The 19,253-nt window shown below is 43.3% G+C and overlaps 3 protein-coding genes and 2 non-coding genes across 15 annotated transcripts in view; 3 read left to right on the plus strand and 2 right to left on the minus strand.

The window, feature by feature from the left end:
• NDUFS1 (NADH:ubiquinone oxidoreductase core subunit S1) overlaps positions 1 to 6,923 on the minus strand; it is a 26,861-nt gene extending 19,938 nt beyond the window's left edge. The window contains exons 1-4 of the mRNA XM_069983426.1: positions 6,805 to 6,923; positions 4,753 to 4,811; positions 3,471 to 3,562; positions 637 to 744 (exon numbers count right to left, since the gene is read on the minus strand). Coding sequence (XP_069839527.1) covers positions 637 to 744; positions 3,471 to 3,562; positions 4,753 to 4,807 — 255 coding nt within the window. The 5' untranslated portion in view covers positions 4,808 to 4,811; positions 6,805 to 6,923. The remainder of the gene's footprint in view (positions 1 to 636; positions 745 to 3,470; positions 3,563 to 4,752; positions 4,812 to 6,804) is intronic.
• Positions 6,924 to 7,180: 257 nt separating this feature from the next.
• Positions 7,181 to 12,667, plus strand: EEF1B2 (eukaryotic translation elongation factor 1 beta 2). The gene is made up of 6 exons (XM_069983427.1): positions 7,181 to 7,321; positions 8,454 to 8,576; positions 8,944 to 9,076; positions 11,302 to 11,368; positions 11,649 to 11,774; positions 12,464 to 12,667. The coding sequence occupies exons 1-6, from the start codon at positions 7,242 to 7,244 to the stop codon at positions 12,616 to 12,618; spliced, it is 684 nt and encodes a 227-aa protein (XP_069839528.1). The 5' UTR covers positions 7,181 to 7,241; the 3' UTR covers positions 12,619 to 12,667.
• Positions 8,662 to 8,737, plus strand: LOC138802279 (small nucleolar RNA SNORD51). Its single transcript, XR_011364733.1, has one exon. It is a non-coding gene; the product is annotated as a small nucleolar RNA SNORD51 (small nucleolar RNA).
• On the plus strand, positions 11,819 to 11,893 carry LOC138802278 (small nucleolar RNA SNORD51). Its single transcript, XR_011364732.1, has one exon. It is a non-coding gene; the product is annotated as a small nucleolar RNA SNORD51 (small nucleolar RNA).
• A 3,787-nt stretch (positions 12,668 to 16,454) lies between the features above and the next one.
• CMKLR2 (chemerin chemokine-like receptor 2) overlaps positions 16,455 to 19,253 on the minus strand; it is a 54,571-nt gene continuing 51,772 nt past the window's right edge. For all 11 annotated transcript variants that reach the window (XM_069983451.1, XM_069983440.1, XM_069983447.1 and 8 more), the window contains one exon: positions 16,455 to 18,959. In XM_069983451.1, coding sequence (XP_069839552.1) covers positions 17,891 to 18,943 — 1,053 coding nt within the window. In that variant the 5' untranslated portion in view covers positions 18,944 to 18,959 and the 3' untranslated portion in view covers positions 16,455 to 17,890. The remainder of the gene's footprint in view (positions 18,960 to 19,253) is intronic.

Here is a 19,253-nt window from a genome sequence, read left to right on the forward strand (position 1 = left end):
ATCTAATCTGCTGCGTATATGCCGTGTGTGTTTGTTCCCCTTTAGATGGAAAGACCCTCAAACAAGCAAGACCTAAAGGCTGCGGCTGTAAAGGCCTGGCAAAGCATTAGGAAGGAGAAAACCCAGCGTTTGGTGATGTCCATGGGTTCCAGACTTAAGGCAAAGATTGCCTCCAAAGGATTCGCAACAAAATATTGAAAAAAAAAAGAAATATTTTGTTTGGGTTATGTTTATTTGTCCAATTACTTTTGAGCTCCTAAAATGTGGAGTGTTGGTAAAGAAATGTGTACAATTCCTACATTTTCTATCAGATTTTTTTGTTCAACCCTTCAAATGTTACAATCTGCACTTGAATTCTGTTGTAGAGGTTTCATTTCAAATCCAATGCGGTGGCATGCAGAGCCCATCTAGCGAAAATTGTGTCAATGTCCAAATTTTTCTGGCCCTAACTGTATACATACACACAAACACAAAATACCCCGCTTGAATAATTAAGAGGGTTCATAAGTCCTCAACCTTCTATGTCACACCCCTGCTACCAAAAATACAAAACAACATCTTACATCTAGACCCCACCAGCTTAACTAGGAATCCCTAGCAAAGACTTGTGGAAGATATAGACATTGTTTCACAAACCTTGGGAGCTTTCTCTATTTCTACAAGACACATACGACAGTTTCCAGCCACTGACAACCGTTCATGGTAGCAGAAGCGAGGTATCTGTACGCCCACCTTCTCACATGCCTGTCAGATATAAAAAGTGAGGCAGATGGTTACATTTTAATTACCTTTTTAACTCAAATTAGCAAAATAAATAAATAATAGTTCCAGGTAATATAAAAGTAGAAAATGAAAAGTGCTTCTTTCCTAGATTTAGACGTACTTCTTCATTGAAGTCATTGGTACAATTCCTTTAACTTGAAAGAAGTCTGTCCAAAATGAAAAATCTGCTGCAGGCAGGGGGGTATGGGAACATAATGAAGAATCTATACTTCCCTGTCCCCATGCCCCTGCTGCGCCATGTCACAGGCTCACTGACCACTGCTGGGCTCCAGTTTCTCCTGGGTTCCGTTGGGGTCAGGACCTGGTGGGAAGGGCCCGCTCAGCCCGTCAGTAACTGCAGCGGTTTCCCACCCCAGTCACTGACTGGCTGAGCGGGCATTCCTAAGTTTGGGTCATGACACTGTAGGAGATATTGTTTCCTGGCAAGGGTCAGTGAGCCTGTGACGCAGCGCTGTGGGGGCATGGGGATAGGTAAGTAGCACCTCTTTATTATTTTACCATACTAGGACCTGACTTTGCCTTAGGCTCTGTTCACATCATATTTAAACCTTCATTCAGATGTATACTTTGAGAATATTCGTTGGGCATGAGTCATGAGCAGGCAGGGAAAGCAGAACACCTGGAGTGCTAAATGTGCCTCAGGTGCACCAGACTAGGTCACTAGCATATTAGGAATTTCGAATATCTCAAATCCGAACCTCAGATTTTTAACAGCAGAACATTACTGGATCCTTTATGGCTATCTGCACATGCCAAAAGGTCCATATGCACAAAGCTGGTTCTAGATTTACTTTAAAGCAAATGTACCATACGTACATTGGGGGAGATTTATCAAACATGGTGTAAAGTAGAACTGGCTCATTTACCCCTAGCAACCAGATTCCCCTTTTTTTATTCCTCACAGGTGGAATCTGGTTTCACTTTACACAATGTTTGATAAATCTCCCCCATTAGCTTTAAGTTTTGCACATGGACAGAACGGCGCTGAATTCCCACGTACAACGTCGTTCTTTTCCCGAGCACAGGCCGGGGATGAAGCACTGGAGGCGTGCCAGCCCGCCCCCAATGGGAGGAAACCCCCACCTGTCTATGATGCAGCTCCATTGATCCTAATAAAGCTGTGTAATAGAGCATAGAGGGGCGGATGTTTCCTCCCACTATGGGCGCGCACGCCTCCAGCGCTTTACCCCCGACCGGTGCCCGGCAATACAACAGCATTGTACGCGGGAACGTACTGATGGTGTGGTGCTGTCATAGTGGTACTACCGGTCCCACACTGCGGTGGTAGCAGTGACGCCACTTCTATGGTGGTTGGTAGTGTAGTATAGCCTAGCCAGTGATGATAATGTTGTGACAACAGCGCTCGTTTAGCATACAGGTTGGATAGTAAACCTGCTTTTAGTCGTGGCTGGGTATACTGTTCACAATTTTCTGTGACCTGCCGGGTTGTGATAGGTCCCTTTGGCTCTTGTCACAATGGTCCAGAGTGGGAAGATGACCCACCCGGACTGTTGGTACTGCCACCCACAGAAAGGTGAAAATAACCCAAGGAGTGTGTAGCTGGAAGATGTAGGTGCAATGATCACTGAATCCCAGTAGAATAAATAGAATGGCTTTACTAATAGTCTCTTGTAATACAGGATACGCTGATGATAGATCACTTCTTGGATTCAGACTTGTGTACACTGGATCTGTGCTTGGCGATACTTGTGCTGAGGTAGAATAACGGTGCTTGCGTAGCTTAGTGTTGAGCACTGAAGAGGGGAAAGGAGTTTGTCGTGAGAGCCCCAACTCAGGGTAGTAGTGTGCTCTGCCGAAACTTAAAAGAGAGATACTTGAGAGAAGAATACTTGTGCCCCTGTTTCACTAACCACCTACTGCCCTGCAATGTTGGGGGACCCGTCCTATCAGTGTGAAACAAGCCCCAGACTTGATTACTTGGCGAAGCTAAGTGTCCGAGGGTGTCCGCTTTCACCTGCTCTGCGAGATAGAGTATGTAGACCTACGATATGGTAGCTTTTCTCTATCCGGGTCAGTTGTGCTGTCCTAGGACACTGCCCTGCACTGTTTAGAGAGGTTCACGGCGTGGGCTGGGGTGATCTCTGACTTGTCCTCCTGTTGGGGTCTAACACTGCATAGTGTCTGTAGTGGTACTCTTAGAAGAGAAAGTCTCTGAACTCTCCATACACAAGTCTTTACTCTACAACACAGCTGTAATGTCCCAAGCAGGGATGCCTGTTCTGTGTGTGTCCTACTCCCTAGAGAATCAGAGGGAAACTGACGCTACACTTCCTCTCCCCAAGAGACTACTTCCTACCAATGTATGTAAGAGCCCCTGTGAGTGGTGGAGAAGAGAGTGTGGGGAGAAAGAAGTATAGGGATAGGTAAACAGGAAATAAGCATTTCCACTGGACCACAGAATACAAAGAAAACAGTAACCCGATAGTGACTACAGCTGTGCAACACATATATACAAGTTTATACATAAAATACTAACATCTGGGTGGTGAAACGCATAGATTTTTTCATCACCACTTAACTTTAGAGTACAAGGCTTTTACGACAGGTGCCATACAAGGAACACCCGTGGTGGGATACCACAATGGTACATTCGCTTCAAGGTCAAAGATACTATTATGTAATCCCAAACATCCCCAAAATTGAGACGCTAAATTATTACACTGTACCTGCAGCACAGTGGTGCCAGGCTCAACCATTACTGGTTTACCATCCACAAAGACCTCCAACAGATTGCTTGTAGCTGTGCTTGTTGTACGGACTGTGAAAAAGCAAATGTAATATTTAATTAGTGGCCAAGATTTTTTAATCTCAGAAATATCGGTCTTGTTTGTGATATATCTATATATAATTTTTTTTTTTTTTAAGTCTATACTTGGTAAAAGCTTCAGGAGTATACACCAAATGTATCCATAAGGCTCCATTCACCAGACTGAGGCAAATACAGTGACTGTGATATTACATTAAAATGCCTAGATTTTAATAAAGATAAATATATATGCACCAGCAAAGACACTCAGATGATGTACATAAAATGATGGACTGCAGAACTGTTTATGAACTTTAGTGTAAGGGAGGAAATAAGGTCATAAGGTCATCGTTTTCCTTTCCAAAAGCCTAGTGGAAATAGGTTATTATGGAAGCTCCAATCATTTATTTTCAGGGTGGATAAAAATCAATGATTTTTTAAAAAAAAACAAAAAAATCGGATTTTTTTGATTTAAATCGGATTTTTTTGATTTAAATCGGATTTTTTTCAATAAACTGCTTTTTGAGGAAAATATTTTACCATCCAAAGGTTCTTCCATCATGAGATAAAGCTGAGTTGTTTAACTCAGTAGAATAAAGGCTGTATATGTTCTCAAATGTTACAACATGAACAGAGTTGAGAAAAAGACCTTAATCCTATTGTTCTACAAACCTATGAATACAGAATCATCCCCTTCAGTACCAAGTCCAAGAAGTTAGACAATATGTTTCTGATTGTTTGGACTATTTTTTTTTTTTATTTTTTTTTTTGTTTAGCCAAATTAGTTAACATGGATGTTTGTTTAAGCAAATAACGTATGCTGTAATGTTGTTATTTCAGTTGAATAAATCCATTTAAATTGTTATTAAGTTCAGGATTATTTTTCTCCTTCCTAAGTACAACAGAACAGTGGTGTCCAAATATGAATGATTAACCCATTAAACTTGGGAGAAAAAAGTAATATAAAAAGTGATTCTAAAAATCTTCATCTACTTGCATGTTAAAGTAGCAAGAACTAGTTTAGGTAGAAACTTTGATTTAAATCACTGATTTAAATCAAGCCTTCCGGACTAGTGATTTAAATCGTGATTTAAATCGTGATTTAAATCAGTTTGATTTAAAACAAATCCACCCTGTTTATTTTGCACTAATTTATTAAACCTCCTTCACTCATCCATGTGAAGCATGTAATGTGTACTCACCATTGTTTTTAGTGGCACTTGTCAGGGCCCTGCGAACAGCGGGGAATAGCAGCATGGTGCTGAAAACAAGCAGGAAAAAAAAAGGATCTATAAACACAGGGTTCCATCATAATAAGCAATGTATGGTATAAGAAAACTGCAGTCACACGACTATTTTCAGTTGTCTTCTGCATTTATATAGTCAAAACATGAGCACGGACACCAGCTATGCGATGAGCTCCAGACCAGTTTTTGGTAATGTATATATCTATCACGCGTCAAGTAATTCCCTTTATTGAGGGAGGGAATCTACTAATACTTAAAGAAAAAGATGGTAAAGAAGGCAAAGTAGAAGTTACTGGCTGTACCAGTATGCCTATTGGCAATGTCCATGGTATGTTCTACAACCTCTGGCCAGCGCTATACTGTATATTCTCCTGATACAGGATCTCAGGTTTCTGGCCTCATGAAATATACTTCAAACGACAAGAAATGATTATATTTCCTTTTATTGATGATTTATGTTTTTCATACATACATCTTAGGATGTATGTTTCCTGTGCTAGAAGTTTATTGAAAATGACAGCTACCACGATGGCATAGAGAACACTATGGGAGGGTCATCTTCAGGCCTCTTCTTTGTAGGTAAACATCCCAGCATCATTTCCTTGGCCAATGCTTAATGGTGACTACTTAGTACAGGGATGGGGAACCTTCGTCCCTCCAGCTGTAGCAAAACTACAATTCCCATCATGCCTGGACAGCCAAAGCTAAAGCTTCGGCTGTCCAGGCATGATGGGAAATTTAGTTTTGCAACAACTGGAGGGCCAAAGGTTCCCCATCCCTGACTTAGGGCTCGTTCACACAGAGCAAAAGCAGCTGAATTTCTGCGCTGAATCAAAGCTGAAATTTCAGCCGTTAAAATAGGTGCTGAATGGAAATTGTGCTCTGCAGTTCACACGGTGGAATTTTCGCACTGAACTAATCCGCTTTCCGCCAGAAGAATGAACATTGTAATTCTTCCACTAGCGGAAGCCTATACAAACCAATGGGGCTCTGATTTTCTTTTTCAGCGCGGAATACAAGCGGAAATTATGTGCTGAATCAGTGCAGAAATGGGGGAAAAAAGGGGGGGGGGGGAGGAGGAGGATTCTAGTATATATTCTGGTAAAGTCTAGTTTACTCGCCAAATACTCGCTGAATTTCAGCGCTGAATGCATGCGGATTCCTGGAGTATTCCGAGCTGAATTTGTCAAGGGCTGATTACGAGCTGAACACTTTCCTAGCGGAATACGCAGGGATTCTGCTTATATTCTGCTCGGAATTCAGCGTCATTTGATTTTAGGCGGAAATATTTCCTCGCGTAATCCGCCCCTTTTGCTCTGTGTGAACGTAGTCTTAGTAGATATCACTTTCATATTCAAAACTCCATGGCGGCTTCTCTGCAGCCCCTGTAACCATGCTATGTGTAGGTGGAAATACTGGTTTGTGTTTGATATTCCTACATGAAAATCCCATTCCAAATCAGAAAATTTCTAACAATTCTATCACAAGCATTAACCCCTGTTCTTACTCTTTTCTTTATTTTTAAGGCATTTTTTTCTGGCAGCACTGAATATAATGCACAGCTGAATGGGAACAACCAAGATCTTTCTCCCCACTCCATACTGCCATTTCATTTATGAGACCAGCGGGTCAGTGATTGGACTGTGAGGGTCCTGGTGGTCAGGGATCTTACTGCAGGAGGCTGGTAGCTGATGATGCACTCAGTTCTCAGGCACACCGACTGACCTCTGACCTCCTGGTGTTACACTTATTATAGTGACCTGAGACATACATCAGGGGCACACAGTGTACACTAGCAGAGGAGCACAGATAGGGGGCGCCACTCCCGGTGACCCCTCCATGCCCGTGTATAGGATTCCCGGCAGCAGCAGCGCAGTCTCGGCAGTCTGAGCTGTCAAGGGCATGAGAGTCACCCCGGGAGCGGTGCCGTCCTCAGGCCCGGGCCCCCACGGCGCCCCCCGCCACACACAGCCCGGAGCCCACCACCCCCGGCCCCGCCTCACTCACCCCGCTGACTTCCCTTCGGGGTTCTGCAGCTATTTGGCCTTAGAGACCACAACAGCCACAACCTGCCCCTGTTCAATATGGCCGACTCGGCAACCTTCGGAGCCGCTCGGAAATTGTAGCCACCGCTCGGCTATTTCCGGTGAAAGTGACACAACCACTTCCGGAAGAACGGCGCTTCACTATTTCCAAAGAAAGCCGGTAGTAGACGTTCTCTGAGCCGGTGACGGTACTTTACAACTAGGTTTTATAATTATATGGTAACGTGCCCTTAATGAAAATGGCGGATTCGGGCTCAGTCCTGACAGTGCGGAAGCTTGGCTGCACTCCGCCCCCTGGGTCACGTGCTCGGTGCGGACGTCACGACTATAAGAGTCTCGGCGCCGGGCCTGGGGTTCTCTTTTGCACGTTCCTCTCTGCGCGACATCTCAGCAGCAGTGATGGGTTTCGGAGATCTCAAGTCTGCCGCCGGCCTCAAGGTCCTCAACGAGTTCCTGGCCGACAAGAGCTACATCGAGGGGTCAGTGACCGGAGGCCGAGTGCCCTGTGCTGCGCGCTGTGACTGAGTATGACCCTCCCCGGCCATTGTCCCCCGCGTGCTGCTGTGGCTGACACGTGTAGTGTGGCCGGCGCTCAGGCCTCCGCTCTGAGGTCAGGGCCGCCATATACTATAGGCCTCCGCTCTGAGGTCAGGGCCGCCATATACTATAGGCCTCCGCTCTGAGGTCAGGGCCGCCATATACTATAGGCCTCCGCTCTGAGGTCAGGGCCGCCATATACTATAGGGCTCCGCTCTGAGGTCAGGGCCGCCATATACTATAGGGCTCCGCTCTGAGGTCAGGGCCGCCATATACTATAGGGCTCCGCTCTGAGGTCAGGGCCGCCATATACTATAGGGCTCCGCTCTGAGGTCAGGGCCGCCATATACTATAGGGCTCCGCTCTGAGGTCAGGGCCGCCATATACTATAGGGCTCTGCTCTGAGGTCAGGGCCGCCATATACTATAGACCTACACTGACCATGGCATGGGGCTGGGTAAGAAGCGCTGTGTGAGCACCCTGGTGGCGGGGCACTGCGGCTTGTATGGCCGTGCTGCTGCTCTGCAGCCATTGTTCGTCTAACAGACTGTCTGGGATTGGAAAGGACCGTGTAGTGTGCATAAAGATTAGCAGGACTCATGTGTATATCATGTAAGCTGGAGATCCCTCCTGCCTCATCTGGGATTAGCTGTGTATGTTAGTATGGCAGAGCTATAGGCCTAGCACAGCTGTGTACTCAAGGCTGCCATGTCTGCCCCTAGTGGTATGGCACTGTAGGCTTGGGGCCTAGTTCAGTATCTTATGGAATGCTGCAGCTCTGTTGTCTGCCCCCTATAGTGGATAAGGTGTAGTGCTGTGGGCCAGGTAAATGCTGGATCTACAGCTCTTTAGAGACTACAACCTCTGTCATGCCTAGGGATAGGATCATGGGAGTTGTAGTCTTGATACTGCTGTCATGTAAGATAATTTGTCATAGAACTAGAAGTTCTTTACGTCTCGCTGTGTACATAAAGCTGTACTGTGCAAAGAGTGTCTCATATAGGCTGTAGTGACTGCAGCTGGTGTGTTAGGTTAGTGGTGCTGACCCAACTTTTTTTTTTTCCTTGTCTATAGGTATGTTCCCTCCCAGGCTGACATAGCAGTCTTTGAAGCTCTCTCTGGTGCTCCCCCTGCTGACCTGTTCCATGCACTGCGCTGGTACAACCACATCAAGTCTTACGAAAAGCAGAAAGGCAGGTAAGGAGTCTTTACTTTGGTTTCCAGATTCAGAAGCCACTTGCTGTATAATCCTTCTGGTACTTTACCTAAGTGATCTTGCTGGCTGGTAATATGATGATTGAACTAAATCACCATCTTTCGGCTGATATGTGATGCACAGGTTCTTTCTGATGTAGCCAGCTGTGGTTAGCTGCTAGTTCAGCATATAGTATATACTATGCTGTCTGTGTAGACCTGGAAGGTAATGGGTTAGCTATGTTGGGTTGTCAAACACACAACATATATTTAGCGCTCACCTTCCCAAATAGCTTGTACCTGCATCAGGGAGCTGTCCTGGAGTGACTAAATGTCATTGCAGAAAATAACCCTGCTATGTTACGTGTAGCCTACCTGGAGTAAAGAAACCCTTGGGAAAATATGGCCCAGTGAATATTGAAGACACAACAGACAGTGCAGCAAAGAATACTAAGGAGGACGATGATGATGACATTGATCTCTTTGGCTCTGACGATGAGGAGGTAAGTGTGAATATTATGTTGGTAATGCAGTCAACTCACTGTGTTAGTATACACTGTGTGTTGATATGCTCACTAGCGCTGTATACAAAAATATATAACCGCTGCTAGGTGTGTGGGGGACACCCTATATTCTCCCAATTATACAGAGCATAAACTAAACATATAGATACACCCAGCGCAGATAATTAGTGGGTCAGTCAGAATAAGGTGGATTATATAGGTGACAAATACCTGTATAGAAATCCAGCTGGAAAGGTGAATGTCACTTGCCCAAATGCCGATATCAATGGAGTTCAGCCAAAGTCCACATCCAGCTTTTATGCAGTGTAGAGAAGTTAATCAATGGGAAGAAATCTTCTGAACTCGGCAGATGCTCCGGCTGGTAGCACTGCACATAAGTTCAGTCTAGTTTTCCGTGGCAAAAAAGTGGGATCCTGAGTGACGTCACTCTCCTTAGGTGTGGATCCTAGTGCAAGCCAGAAGTTATCCTATGAATTTCAGTGTACACAAACTCCTTTCCTGATGAAGGTGTCCGTGTACACTGAAATGCATAGGAAAACTTCTGGCTTGCACTAGGATCCACACCTAAGGAGAGTGACGTCACTCAGGATCCCACTTTTTTGCCACAGAAAACTGGACCGTGTGAACTTATGTGCAGTGCTACCGGCCGGAGCATTTGCCGAGTTCAGAAGATTTCTTCCCATTGATTAACTTCTCTACACTGCATAAAAGCTGGATGTGGACTTTGGCTGAACTCCATTGATATCGGCATTTGGGCAAGTGACATATTCACCTTTCCAGCTGGATTTCTATACAGGTATTTGTCACCTATATAATCCTCCTTATTCTGACTGACCCACTAATTATCTGCGCTTGGGTGTATCTATGTTTAGTTTGTGAATAGTATGTGTTAAAGGAATTGTATGGGCAGTTTTTTCTCCCATTCCATGTTAAGATTCATCTTGTAGACTTCTGACATGCTTTAGTTTCCCTATTGGCACAGTTCAGATTGATCCATAGTTGTAATATAATCCTGCAGCACTAGAGGGCAGGACACTCTTGCTCCAGATATGCAGTCTAAGCAGTATGGGCTAATGGTGTATTTACAGATTTATCTGACAGATTTTTTGAAGCCAAAGCCAGGAACACACTAAACAGAACAGGTCATAAGGGAAAGATTGAGATTTCTCCTTTTTTAAATCCATTCCTGCCTTTGGCTTCCAAAATCTGTCAGTGTCAGATAAGTGTTAGATTTACATGTGACAAATTATTCATTCTATGTTCCTGTGTTAACTCTAAGACATTTTGTCCAGTTTAGACCAAAACATTGTACACTTAACCACTTGGAGTCCCTGTAACATAGAAACAAACTTGGACATGTTAAAATCTGAAGTCAGGGTCTGGGTGTTGGGACCCAACCTGTCACTATAGCCAGGAGACATGCTGTGATCTTCTGTAGCAAGACTGAAAAGACAGCAAGCCAAGGAGTAAAGTGTGTCTGAGATTCTCTGGGGCCTAATGATTGCTGGGGTCCAAACACCCAGACCCCTACTGATAAAAGCTTTTGACATCTGTAATTTTTTTTAACCGTTCCCCAAAACACGTGAATATGTTCATTTTCTTGCACATAATGCATTTATAAATGAGATATTGGACCACTTTCAGTTTGTCTATTTCTCCTCCCAGTCTGAGCATGCCTGCGTCCAAAAACTGATTGTTAAATTTTGATGTCCGTGATGACAAATGTAAACTGAAGTGATCAATTTACAAACAGAAGGGACATATGTTTTCTTATATCGGACTGAGAAACCTGATCAGACCACTCTTTCTTAGAAAATGAAATCGATGTGTTCAGCCTCAAATGTGGTGTTGTGACTATTTTAAAGGGGTTATCCTGGATTAGAAAATGCACTGCTACTTACTTTTACCCAGACAGAAGACAAGAGCTCATTCTCTTGTGGTAGAAATCCTTGGCACTTCTACTTCATGGTGTGAATTGTGCAGATATTGCTGTAAAATTACCAGGTTCCCCATGGTAAACTTGGTGCTGTGTGGACTTGCCCTTAGTGTTGCAGCATTGGTAACCATGATGAACGAACTGATCACCATCTTTCGGCTGATACGTGATGTACATGTTCTTTCTGAGTTTACCATGTGTCCTTTATGCGTATGTGTGTAGACTGATGAAGCTGAGTCCTATGTGACAGTTTCATTTTTCATTACAGGAAAGCGAAGATGCTAAGAGAATTCGAGAGGAGCGTCTAGCACAGTATGAATCAAAGAAATCCAAAAGTAAGTAGCCTGTATTTGGCTTATGCAGTGTAAACCTGCTGAGAGGCTTGTAGCCTATAGTGCTTCTGGACAATCCTACATGATCTGTTGTGAGTCCACAGATACTGGTCTGGAGTTGTCTGGCCATGTAGCAGTTCCAGCATTCCTCCTGTGGCACACTAATGTGTTTTGCAGACATTTCCCTTCAGTTGCTCTGTGGGGATCCATCTGCAGAACAGACAGCTATTAAGAAATGTTGGGCTAAGTGTGAGTTCATCTGACTCAAGTTTCTTCCCTACAGAACCAGCACTTATTGCTAAATCTTCCATCCTGCTTGATGTAAAGCCATGGGATGATGAGACAGATATGGCAAAGCTAGAAGAATGTGTCAGAAGCATCCAGATGGAGGGCTTGTTGTGGGGAGCATGTAAGTACCAGTCAGTGTACATGTGACATACTGGACAATGTGGTGTGGCATACATGATGAAATAAATCACCATCTTTCGGCTGATATAATGATGGAGCTTTTTTTTTCTGACTTGCCACACATTGATTCAATGCCACAGTCATTAAGTAGTCTATCAAAGTCCTAGGTTTATTCCCATCTTTAAACAGTACTGTCATTTATCGGAACGTCTAAAACTTCAAGTGTTGGTTGAATCTGTGCGAAGACCCCATACTGATTACTACATATAGCAGCTGACCCAGTGTATAGCCTCATGCAATGTGGTAGGAAGAAACTTTAGGTGCCAGTCCTTCCTGACTGCATTGGTCCTTTTGTAAAATAGTTGCACTGAACCTTGTTGCAGCTTTTTGGAACTGCACAAACTGCAATTGCTAAAGTACTGAAGCAATTTATATTTGATGGCTTTAAAATAGATAGTGGATTACATCCATTGTAAATAGGTTTTACAGTGAGTTTGTTTTTCTGGGCTTTGTCCATAGAATTACTAAAAGCCATTTTGCTGCTAAGTATCTTTATCAGTAGTGTAATAGGATCAGTCTGGTTCACAGAATCCTAATACTTCTCTGCTGAGTTAGTCTTTGAAATGCCTATACATTTAGAATAGCTGGTTAAGGTTAAACCATTCTTTTTTTTTTTTTTTTTTTTTACAGCCAAGCTTGTTCCAGTTGGGTATGGCATCAAGAAACTACAGATTCAGTGTGTTGTGGAAGATGACAAGGTTGGCACAGATGTCCTGGAGGAAAAGATCACAGCATTTGAGGACTTTGTACAATCCATGGATGTTGCTGCTTTCAACAAGATCTGATTCCACTACTTCCTGTTACTTTTGGCACTTAATAAACACCTTGTTATAATGTCAGTTGTCCTGTTCTATGTAGCTTTCACTTTTTTTAAGAGGTGTTCTGAGTTGTCAACAAAAGTTCAGCCTTCCAGATAAACAATATGTACTTGCCTGCCTCATGCTGCTGTTCTCCCGGAGCCGGTCCTGTTGCACAGTGCTTGTCTGTGTGGGCAGGCATTGTGCACAGACCCTAATCTGTAACCCCCAACTACTGTTTGGCACAAAATACAATTTTAAGACTAGTCACTACACTGTAAGTTTTTGTTCCCATAGCATCAGTGTGCACCAGGTTGCTTGGCTTATGAAGGCCATAGTCTTTTGTACAAGATGCGGTAAGACATCCAGCATGGTAATTTCCAGTGGGACTTTGTCTTGTGGGCCAGCACACGTGCATACATGAGAAGACAGATAAAAGGAAACTCTAAATATTTAACAAGCAATTGGAAGCAGTTCCAAAGAGCACTTTATTGGCTTTACTATAGTTACCAGTGCCCCACTATGGGCAGATGTAGAAGAGCCTGTCTACATTGCTGGCGCTAGCTTACAGGGCTTAGCCCAAGGTCAGCTTTCAAGGATGGGAAGGTGTCCTATCAAAGTATACTGCAGAACTACCGCTAAAGGGGCATGAAGGAAAAAACTAGAATTTCAATCTGTTTACTTTCACCATATGGGACCAATAACATTTTAATAGGTCAGACAATTCTACAGGTGGCTATAACAAGTTTTTATGTGGAAAGGGGGTGACTTGAGCTTCAATTTTTTTAGTACACTTGGATTTAAAATGGATTATTTTGAAATTTTGCTAGGAAATATCGATAATAGAGCAGATCCATACAATATTTCTTTTGTGAAATACACTTCAGTATCTCACCATGTAGTGTTCACACTTTGTGGCCCAACTTGCACTGACATGCAAACAAACAAGGGATTGAGCTGCATTATCTTAAATTAATTAGAAAGCTACACAGCCAAAGGCTATGTTAACACTGTTTAATTAGTACTATCTTAGGCTACGTTCACACAGAGCAAAAGGGGCGGATTAAATTTGGCGAGTAAACTAGACTATACCAGAATATATACTAGAATCCTCCCCCCCCCCCCCTTTTTTTTCCCCATTTCCGCGCTGATTCAGCATGTAATTTCCGCTTGTATTCTGCGCTGAAACAGAAAATCAGAGCCCCATTGGTTTGTATAGGCTTCCGCTAGCAGAAGAATGAACATGTTCATTCTTCTGGCGGAAAGCGGATTAGTTTAGTGCGGAAATTCCACCGCGTGAACTGTAGAGCAGAATTTCCATTCAACACAATGGAAATTAGCTCTGCACCTATTTTAACGGCTGAAATTTCAGTGCTGATTCAGCGCAGAAATTCAGCTGCTTTTGCTCTGTGTGAACGAGCCCTTACAGCGACTGCACGTTTTGCGGTGAATTACATGCGATGTGACAAACCATAAGGCTATATGACAACCCAGCCTCTATTGTATGGGTTTGGTTGTATTGAACATATTTTCTGAAAACAGCCAGAAGGGAAAGCCTTGCCGATCTGACCTTTTTCTTATAAGCTTCCTTGCGGTCTTCAAGAAAAAGGCTAGCAAGTATCCCACCGAAGTTTAAAATCTTAAGCAGGCAGGGGGGTGTGGGAACATAATAAAAGCATACTAACCCATCCCCATACAGCTGCCAGTGGCCTGCCTCCAGCTGCAACATTACATACCCTACTGATGAACTGCCTGCTCAGTCAGTGACTGGGGGTGGGACATTGTTGCAGTCACTGACTGGCCGGGCAATCCCTCAGCCAGGGCGTGACATAAGAGCTGGATATGTGGCTGACCCAGTTGCTGACTGAGATTGATATCTGCCATCTAAGTGGTGTGATGGGGGTACATGGACAGGTAAGGATGCTTATGTGCCTGCAGTCCTCTGCCTGCTTTTAGATTTTTAACTAACTTCACCTGTATAAATCTAAGCAGTCATATCTCAGCTACAGTAATATTACTGGTAGGAACATTCTGAAAGAGAATAGAGTGGGTGGTGATCTTGTGTTAGACCAAGGCAGCTTGGTTCAAGGACATAGTGTAGTATAGACATAACAGCTGATACCATGTACCAGTAATGTTTATTACAGCATATGCACTCCAACAATACCAGCTAATCTAACTTGTCAAGTCTTACCAAAGATGCAAGCCAAACATTCCTCCTTTAAACTTGTCTGCTGATGATGGATGTTTAGATTGTTTTGTGGTATTTAGACCAAAAAGTCAAATCAACCTGTGTTGGTCCCCTGCCTTACTGCACTCTCTTGCATCTACGTCGCACAAGGACCCTCCCTCTTAGCTAGTCACAAGGTGGAGGGGAGCATTTTTAAGTTCTTCTGAATAACCCTTTAGTGACAATGTGTTTAGGAAAAAAAAAAAAACGACCCTTCCATATTAACATGAATTAGACCCATGCTCTTAATAGGTCACCTGCTGCTGGTAACTTTCTATAGCTCAGGAATCAAAGCCATCAGTGAGGCCCTGCAGTAGGTTGGGCGCACTGATCATCACTGGCACTGCATATTAACATTGTCTAATCCAGGGATAGGGAGTCTTGGCTCTCCAGCTGTTGCAAAACTACAACTCCAATCATGACTCATGCATGATGAGAGTTGTAGTTTTGCAACAGCTGGAGGGCAAAGGCTCCCTACCCCTGGTCTAATCTGTTATGCAGCTATATTAATCGTATCATATATATTATATTAACTATAGGCAAATTAGTAGATGTTCTATTGCACTTTTATAATATTAGGTCTGTATTGCCATTCCTGTGTCAATGTATGGCATTTATGTATTAGTATTGCATTGGGGTACAGCTACTTTTAGCTGTATCTGACAATGTGTGTGTGCTCCCCTTGCACTGCATGGCCATACCTGTATTATATTGGCAATATAGAATTGTGCTATAGAGGCACTGCTATAGCTTAGTGACAATGAACTGGGTCAGGTGCACCTTCGCTTGCCAACTAAGTCAGTGTTAGACATGAGAAATGTTTTCTCTAGAGCCCACAGGACTGATCACCCCTGGGAAACCTGTCTTAAGCGTCATGTTCTTCCTGTAGAGGGCAGTAATTCATCAACTATAGAGATGAAGCAAGGATAGACTAATGCCCCTATTCCACGAGTCGTTTGAAGGGGCAAACGAGCGCTATTAGCGCTCGTTTGCTCCTCGTTCCCCGCTCGCTGCCGCCGCTATTCAACGCAGCTGCAGCGAGCGGGTGAGTGTGGGAGGGGGCGGCGGGGAGCTGCGGGGGGGCTGCCCGGGGGATCGCTGATCGTCCGGGCAGCCCATAGGATACAGCAGCGCCTGCTGCTGATGCTCCTATTCAACGGAGCGACGGCAGCAGATCGCTGCTATATCAGTCGCTTGTTTTTCAACATGTTGAAAAACAAGCGACTACAACAATCAGCCGACATGAACGATGTCGGCTGATCGTTGCACTCTATTCCACGGGACGAATATCGTTCGTAGCGGTCAATATCGGCCGAATACGAACGATATTGCTCCTCTAAACGACCCGTGGAATAGGGCCTTGAGGAAACAGAGGGTCATTAATGACCAATACAACCCCTGGCAAAAAGTATGGAATCACCAGTCTTGGATGAGCACTCATTCAGACATTTCATGCTGTAAAACAAACTCGGATCAAAAACATGATACAATATTAGGTCATTCCAAAGTGCAACTTGTTGGCTTTCAGGAACACTCAAAGAAATGAAGAGAAAACATTGTGGAAGTTAGTGAATGATACTTTTATTGACCAAGCACAGGGAAATAAATATGGAATCACTCAATTCTGAGGAAAAAAGTGTGGAATCACTCAAATTGGAGGTAGATAAAAAGGACACACCCAGTCTATTTCCTTTCCCTTGCCATTTGTCTTGAAAACCGAAAAAGTACAACTAAACAGATGAAGCAAAATGGGAGGAAGCTGGAGTCAATGTATGTGACCGAACCGTAAGAAATCGCCTAAATGAGATGGGATTTCTATACAGGAAAGCTAAACGAAAACCAGCATTGACACCTAAACATAAAAAAACAAGACTCCAATTGGCTAAGGAGAGGCAATCATGGACTGTGGATGACTGGATGAAAGTTGTCTTCAGTGATGAGTCAAGAATCTGCATTGGACAAGGTGATGATGCTGGAACTTTTGTTTGGTGCCGTTCCAGTGAGATTTATGAAGAGGCCTGCCTGAAGAAAACAACCAAATTTCCACAGTCCTTGATGATATGGGGCTGCATGTCAGGCAAAGGCACTGGGGAGATGACTGTGGTTAATTCTTCCATCAATGCACAAGTTTACATTGACATTTTGGACAGTTTTCTCATCCCTTCAATTGAACAGATGTTTGGAGATGATGAAATAATTTTCCCAGATGACAATGCATCGTGCCATAGGGCAAAAACAGTGAAGGCATTCCTTGAAGAAAGACACATTCAGTCGATGTCATGGCCTGCAAATAGTCCAGATCTCAACCCAATTGAAAACCTGTGGTGGAGATTGAAAAAAATGGTCCACAAGAAGGCTCCAACCTGCAAAGCTGATCTGGCAACTGCTATCAAAGAGAGTTGGCACCAAATTGATGCAGAATACTGTTTGTCACTCATCAAGTCCATGCCTCAAAGACTGAAAGCTGTTATAAAAGCTAAAGGTGATGCAACTAAATACTAGTGATGTATTTTGAATGGTCTTTTGTTTATGTGTTTTTCATGATTCCACACTTTTTTCCTCAGAATTGAGTGATTCCATATTTATTTCCCTGTGCTTGGTCAATAAAAGTGTCATTCACTAACTTCCACAATGTTTTCTCTTCATTTCTTTGAGTATTCCTGAAAGCCAACAAGTTGCACTTGGGAATGACCTTAATATTGTATCATGTTTTTGATCTGCGTTTGTTTTACAGCATGAAATGTCTGAATGAGTGCTCATCCAAGACTGGTGATTCCATACTTTTTGCCAGGGGTTGTATGTGCTGAACCATTGGGCAAAATCAATCCTGGAATAGAACTCCTCCGACAATCTGCCTTTACCATGTATGATGTATACTGTGTGATGGGGTATGACCATACTTACACAGAGAGTTACTTTTAAACATACTGTATGCATGTCAAAAGCTATTCATATAATTCAAAATGATAGAGAATCTACAGATTTATATTATCTATAGAATATATAATTACTTTGCTGTATTTTGTGTGTTCAGGACATTGTCTCGCAGAGCGTGGCGGCGTTATACTCTGAGAGCGCCAGGTCATCACTTTTAACGCCCGTATGACTAATATCTCGTAATGTGCTTTTAAAGATCTCTGCTACCGAGGCCTCTAAATGTGAGCGGAATGCTTTGCTTATTAGAACATAAAGGATAGGATTAATACAACTGTTTACAAAGGCCAGGCTAGTTGAAATGGGCATTCCAATCCTAAGCCATTCATCATATGCCTCACTGTGGTGAATGTTCAGTTCCAGTAAGCTAAATATGTGATATGGAGTCCAACAAAGAAAAAAGGCCACTATGACAGCTAGGACCATCCAGAAGAATTTACTGTCTCTTTGTGTGGTTCTTCTCTTCATTTGGATGGAGAGGGTTGTATAACACGTTACCATGGTTAGCATAGGGAAGAGATATCCAATAAAGAACTTTACCAGTGTCAGAGAAGTGTGGATCCTCTGGACAATGGAGTGATCCGTTTCATGGAAATGGTTGAAGCAAATCATATTAGACCCTTTCATCTCTGTATCTCTGAAGTACAAGTAAGGGCTAGCAATAGCAGTAGCTAGTAGCCACACAAAGCCACTTACAATCCCTGATATCCTCATTGTCCGATGTCTCTGTGAAATGCTTGGCCAGACCAGCGTCATATATCTGTCTAGGCAGATTACTGTTAGGAAGAAGACACTTGCAAACATGTTAAGAATGGCAATGAAAGAATTCAGTTTGCAAAGTAGCTTCCCAAAGGGCCAGTGGAAGTTAGTAGCCACGTATGTGATATGCAGGGGCAGAAATAATACAAAGATTAAATCCGCAATGGCCAGATTCAGAAACCATATTGTGCTTACGGTTTTCTTCCATTTAAATCCAGTGAACCAGATCACCATGGCGTTTCCTGGTACTCCGAGAAGAAATGCCAGCGAGTAAATAACAACTGATGTCACATGAAGGGCATGAGTTTGGGTTTCATGGTGTAGTACCTCTTCAAAGTCGTCATAATCATAGCTGTAGTAATCAATGGAGTCATTCAGTGTTGTGTTCATGGTGGACTTTAGAAAGCTGGGTAGAAAACACAAGAAGAGTAATGATGAAGACTTCACAAGTACTGCTCATACTTATAGTCTGCGTAATAGTTACACTATCTGGGCTAGATGTGCGAGGAAAAGGGAAAGTGACGCCTCAGATCAAAGAAGACGTCACCTGTGAGTCCCTGTATGACACTTTTCTTATTTTGTAGAACATCATTTAGTAGGGGTGCCCCGAGGTGACAGATACTGTACTCAGAGATATCACTGTGTTATCTGTGCTGTTACATAGGACTGCAGGTGACATCTACATTATCTGTACTCAGAG

Source organism: Dendropsophus ebraccatus, chromosome 9, assembly GCF_027789765.1.
Source record: "Dendropsophus ebraccatus isolate aDenEbr1 chromosome 9, aDenEbr1.pat, whole genome shotgun sequence".
NCBI lineage: Eukaryota > Metazoa > Chordata > Amphibia > Anura > Hylidae > Dendropsophus > Dendropsophus ebraccatus.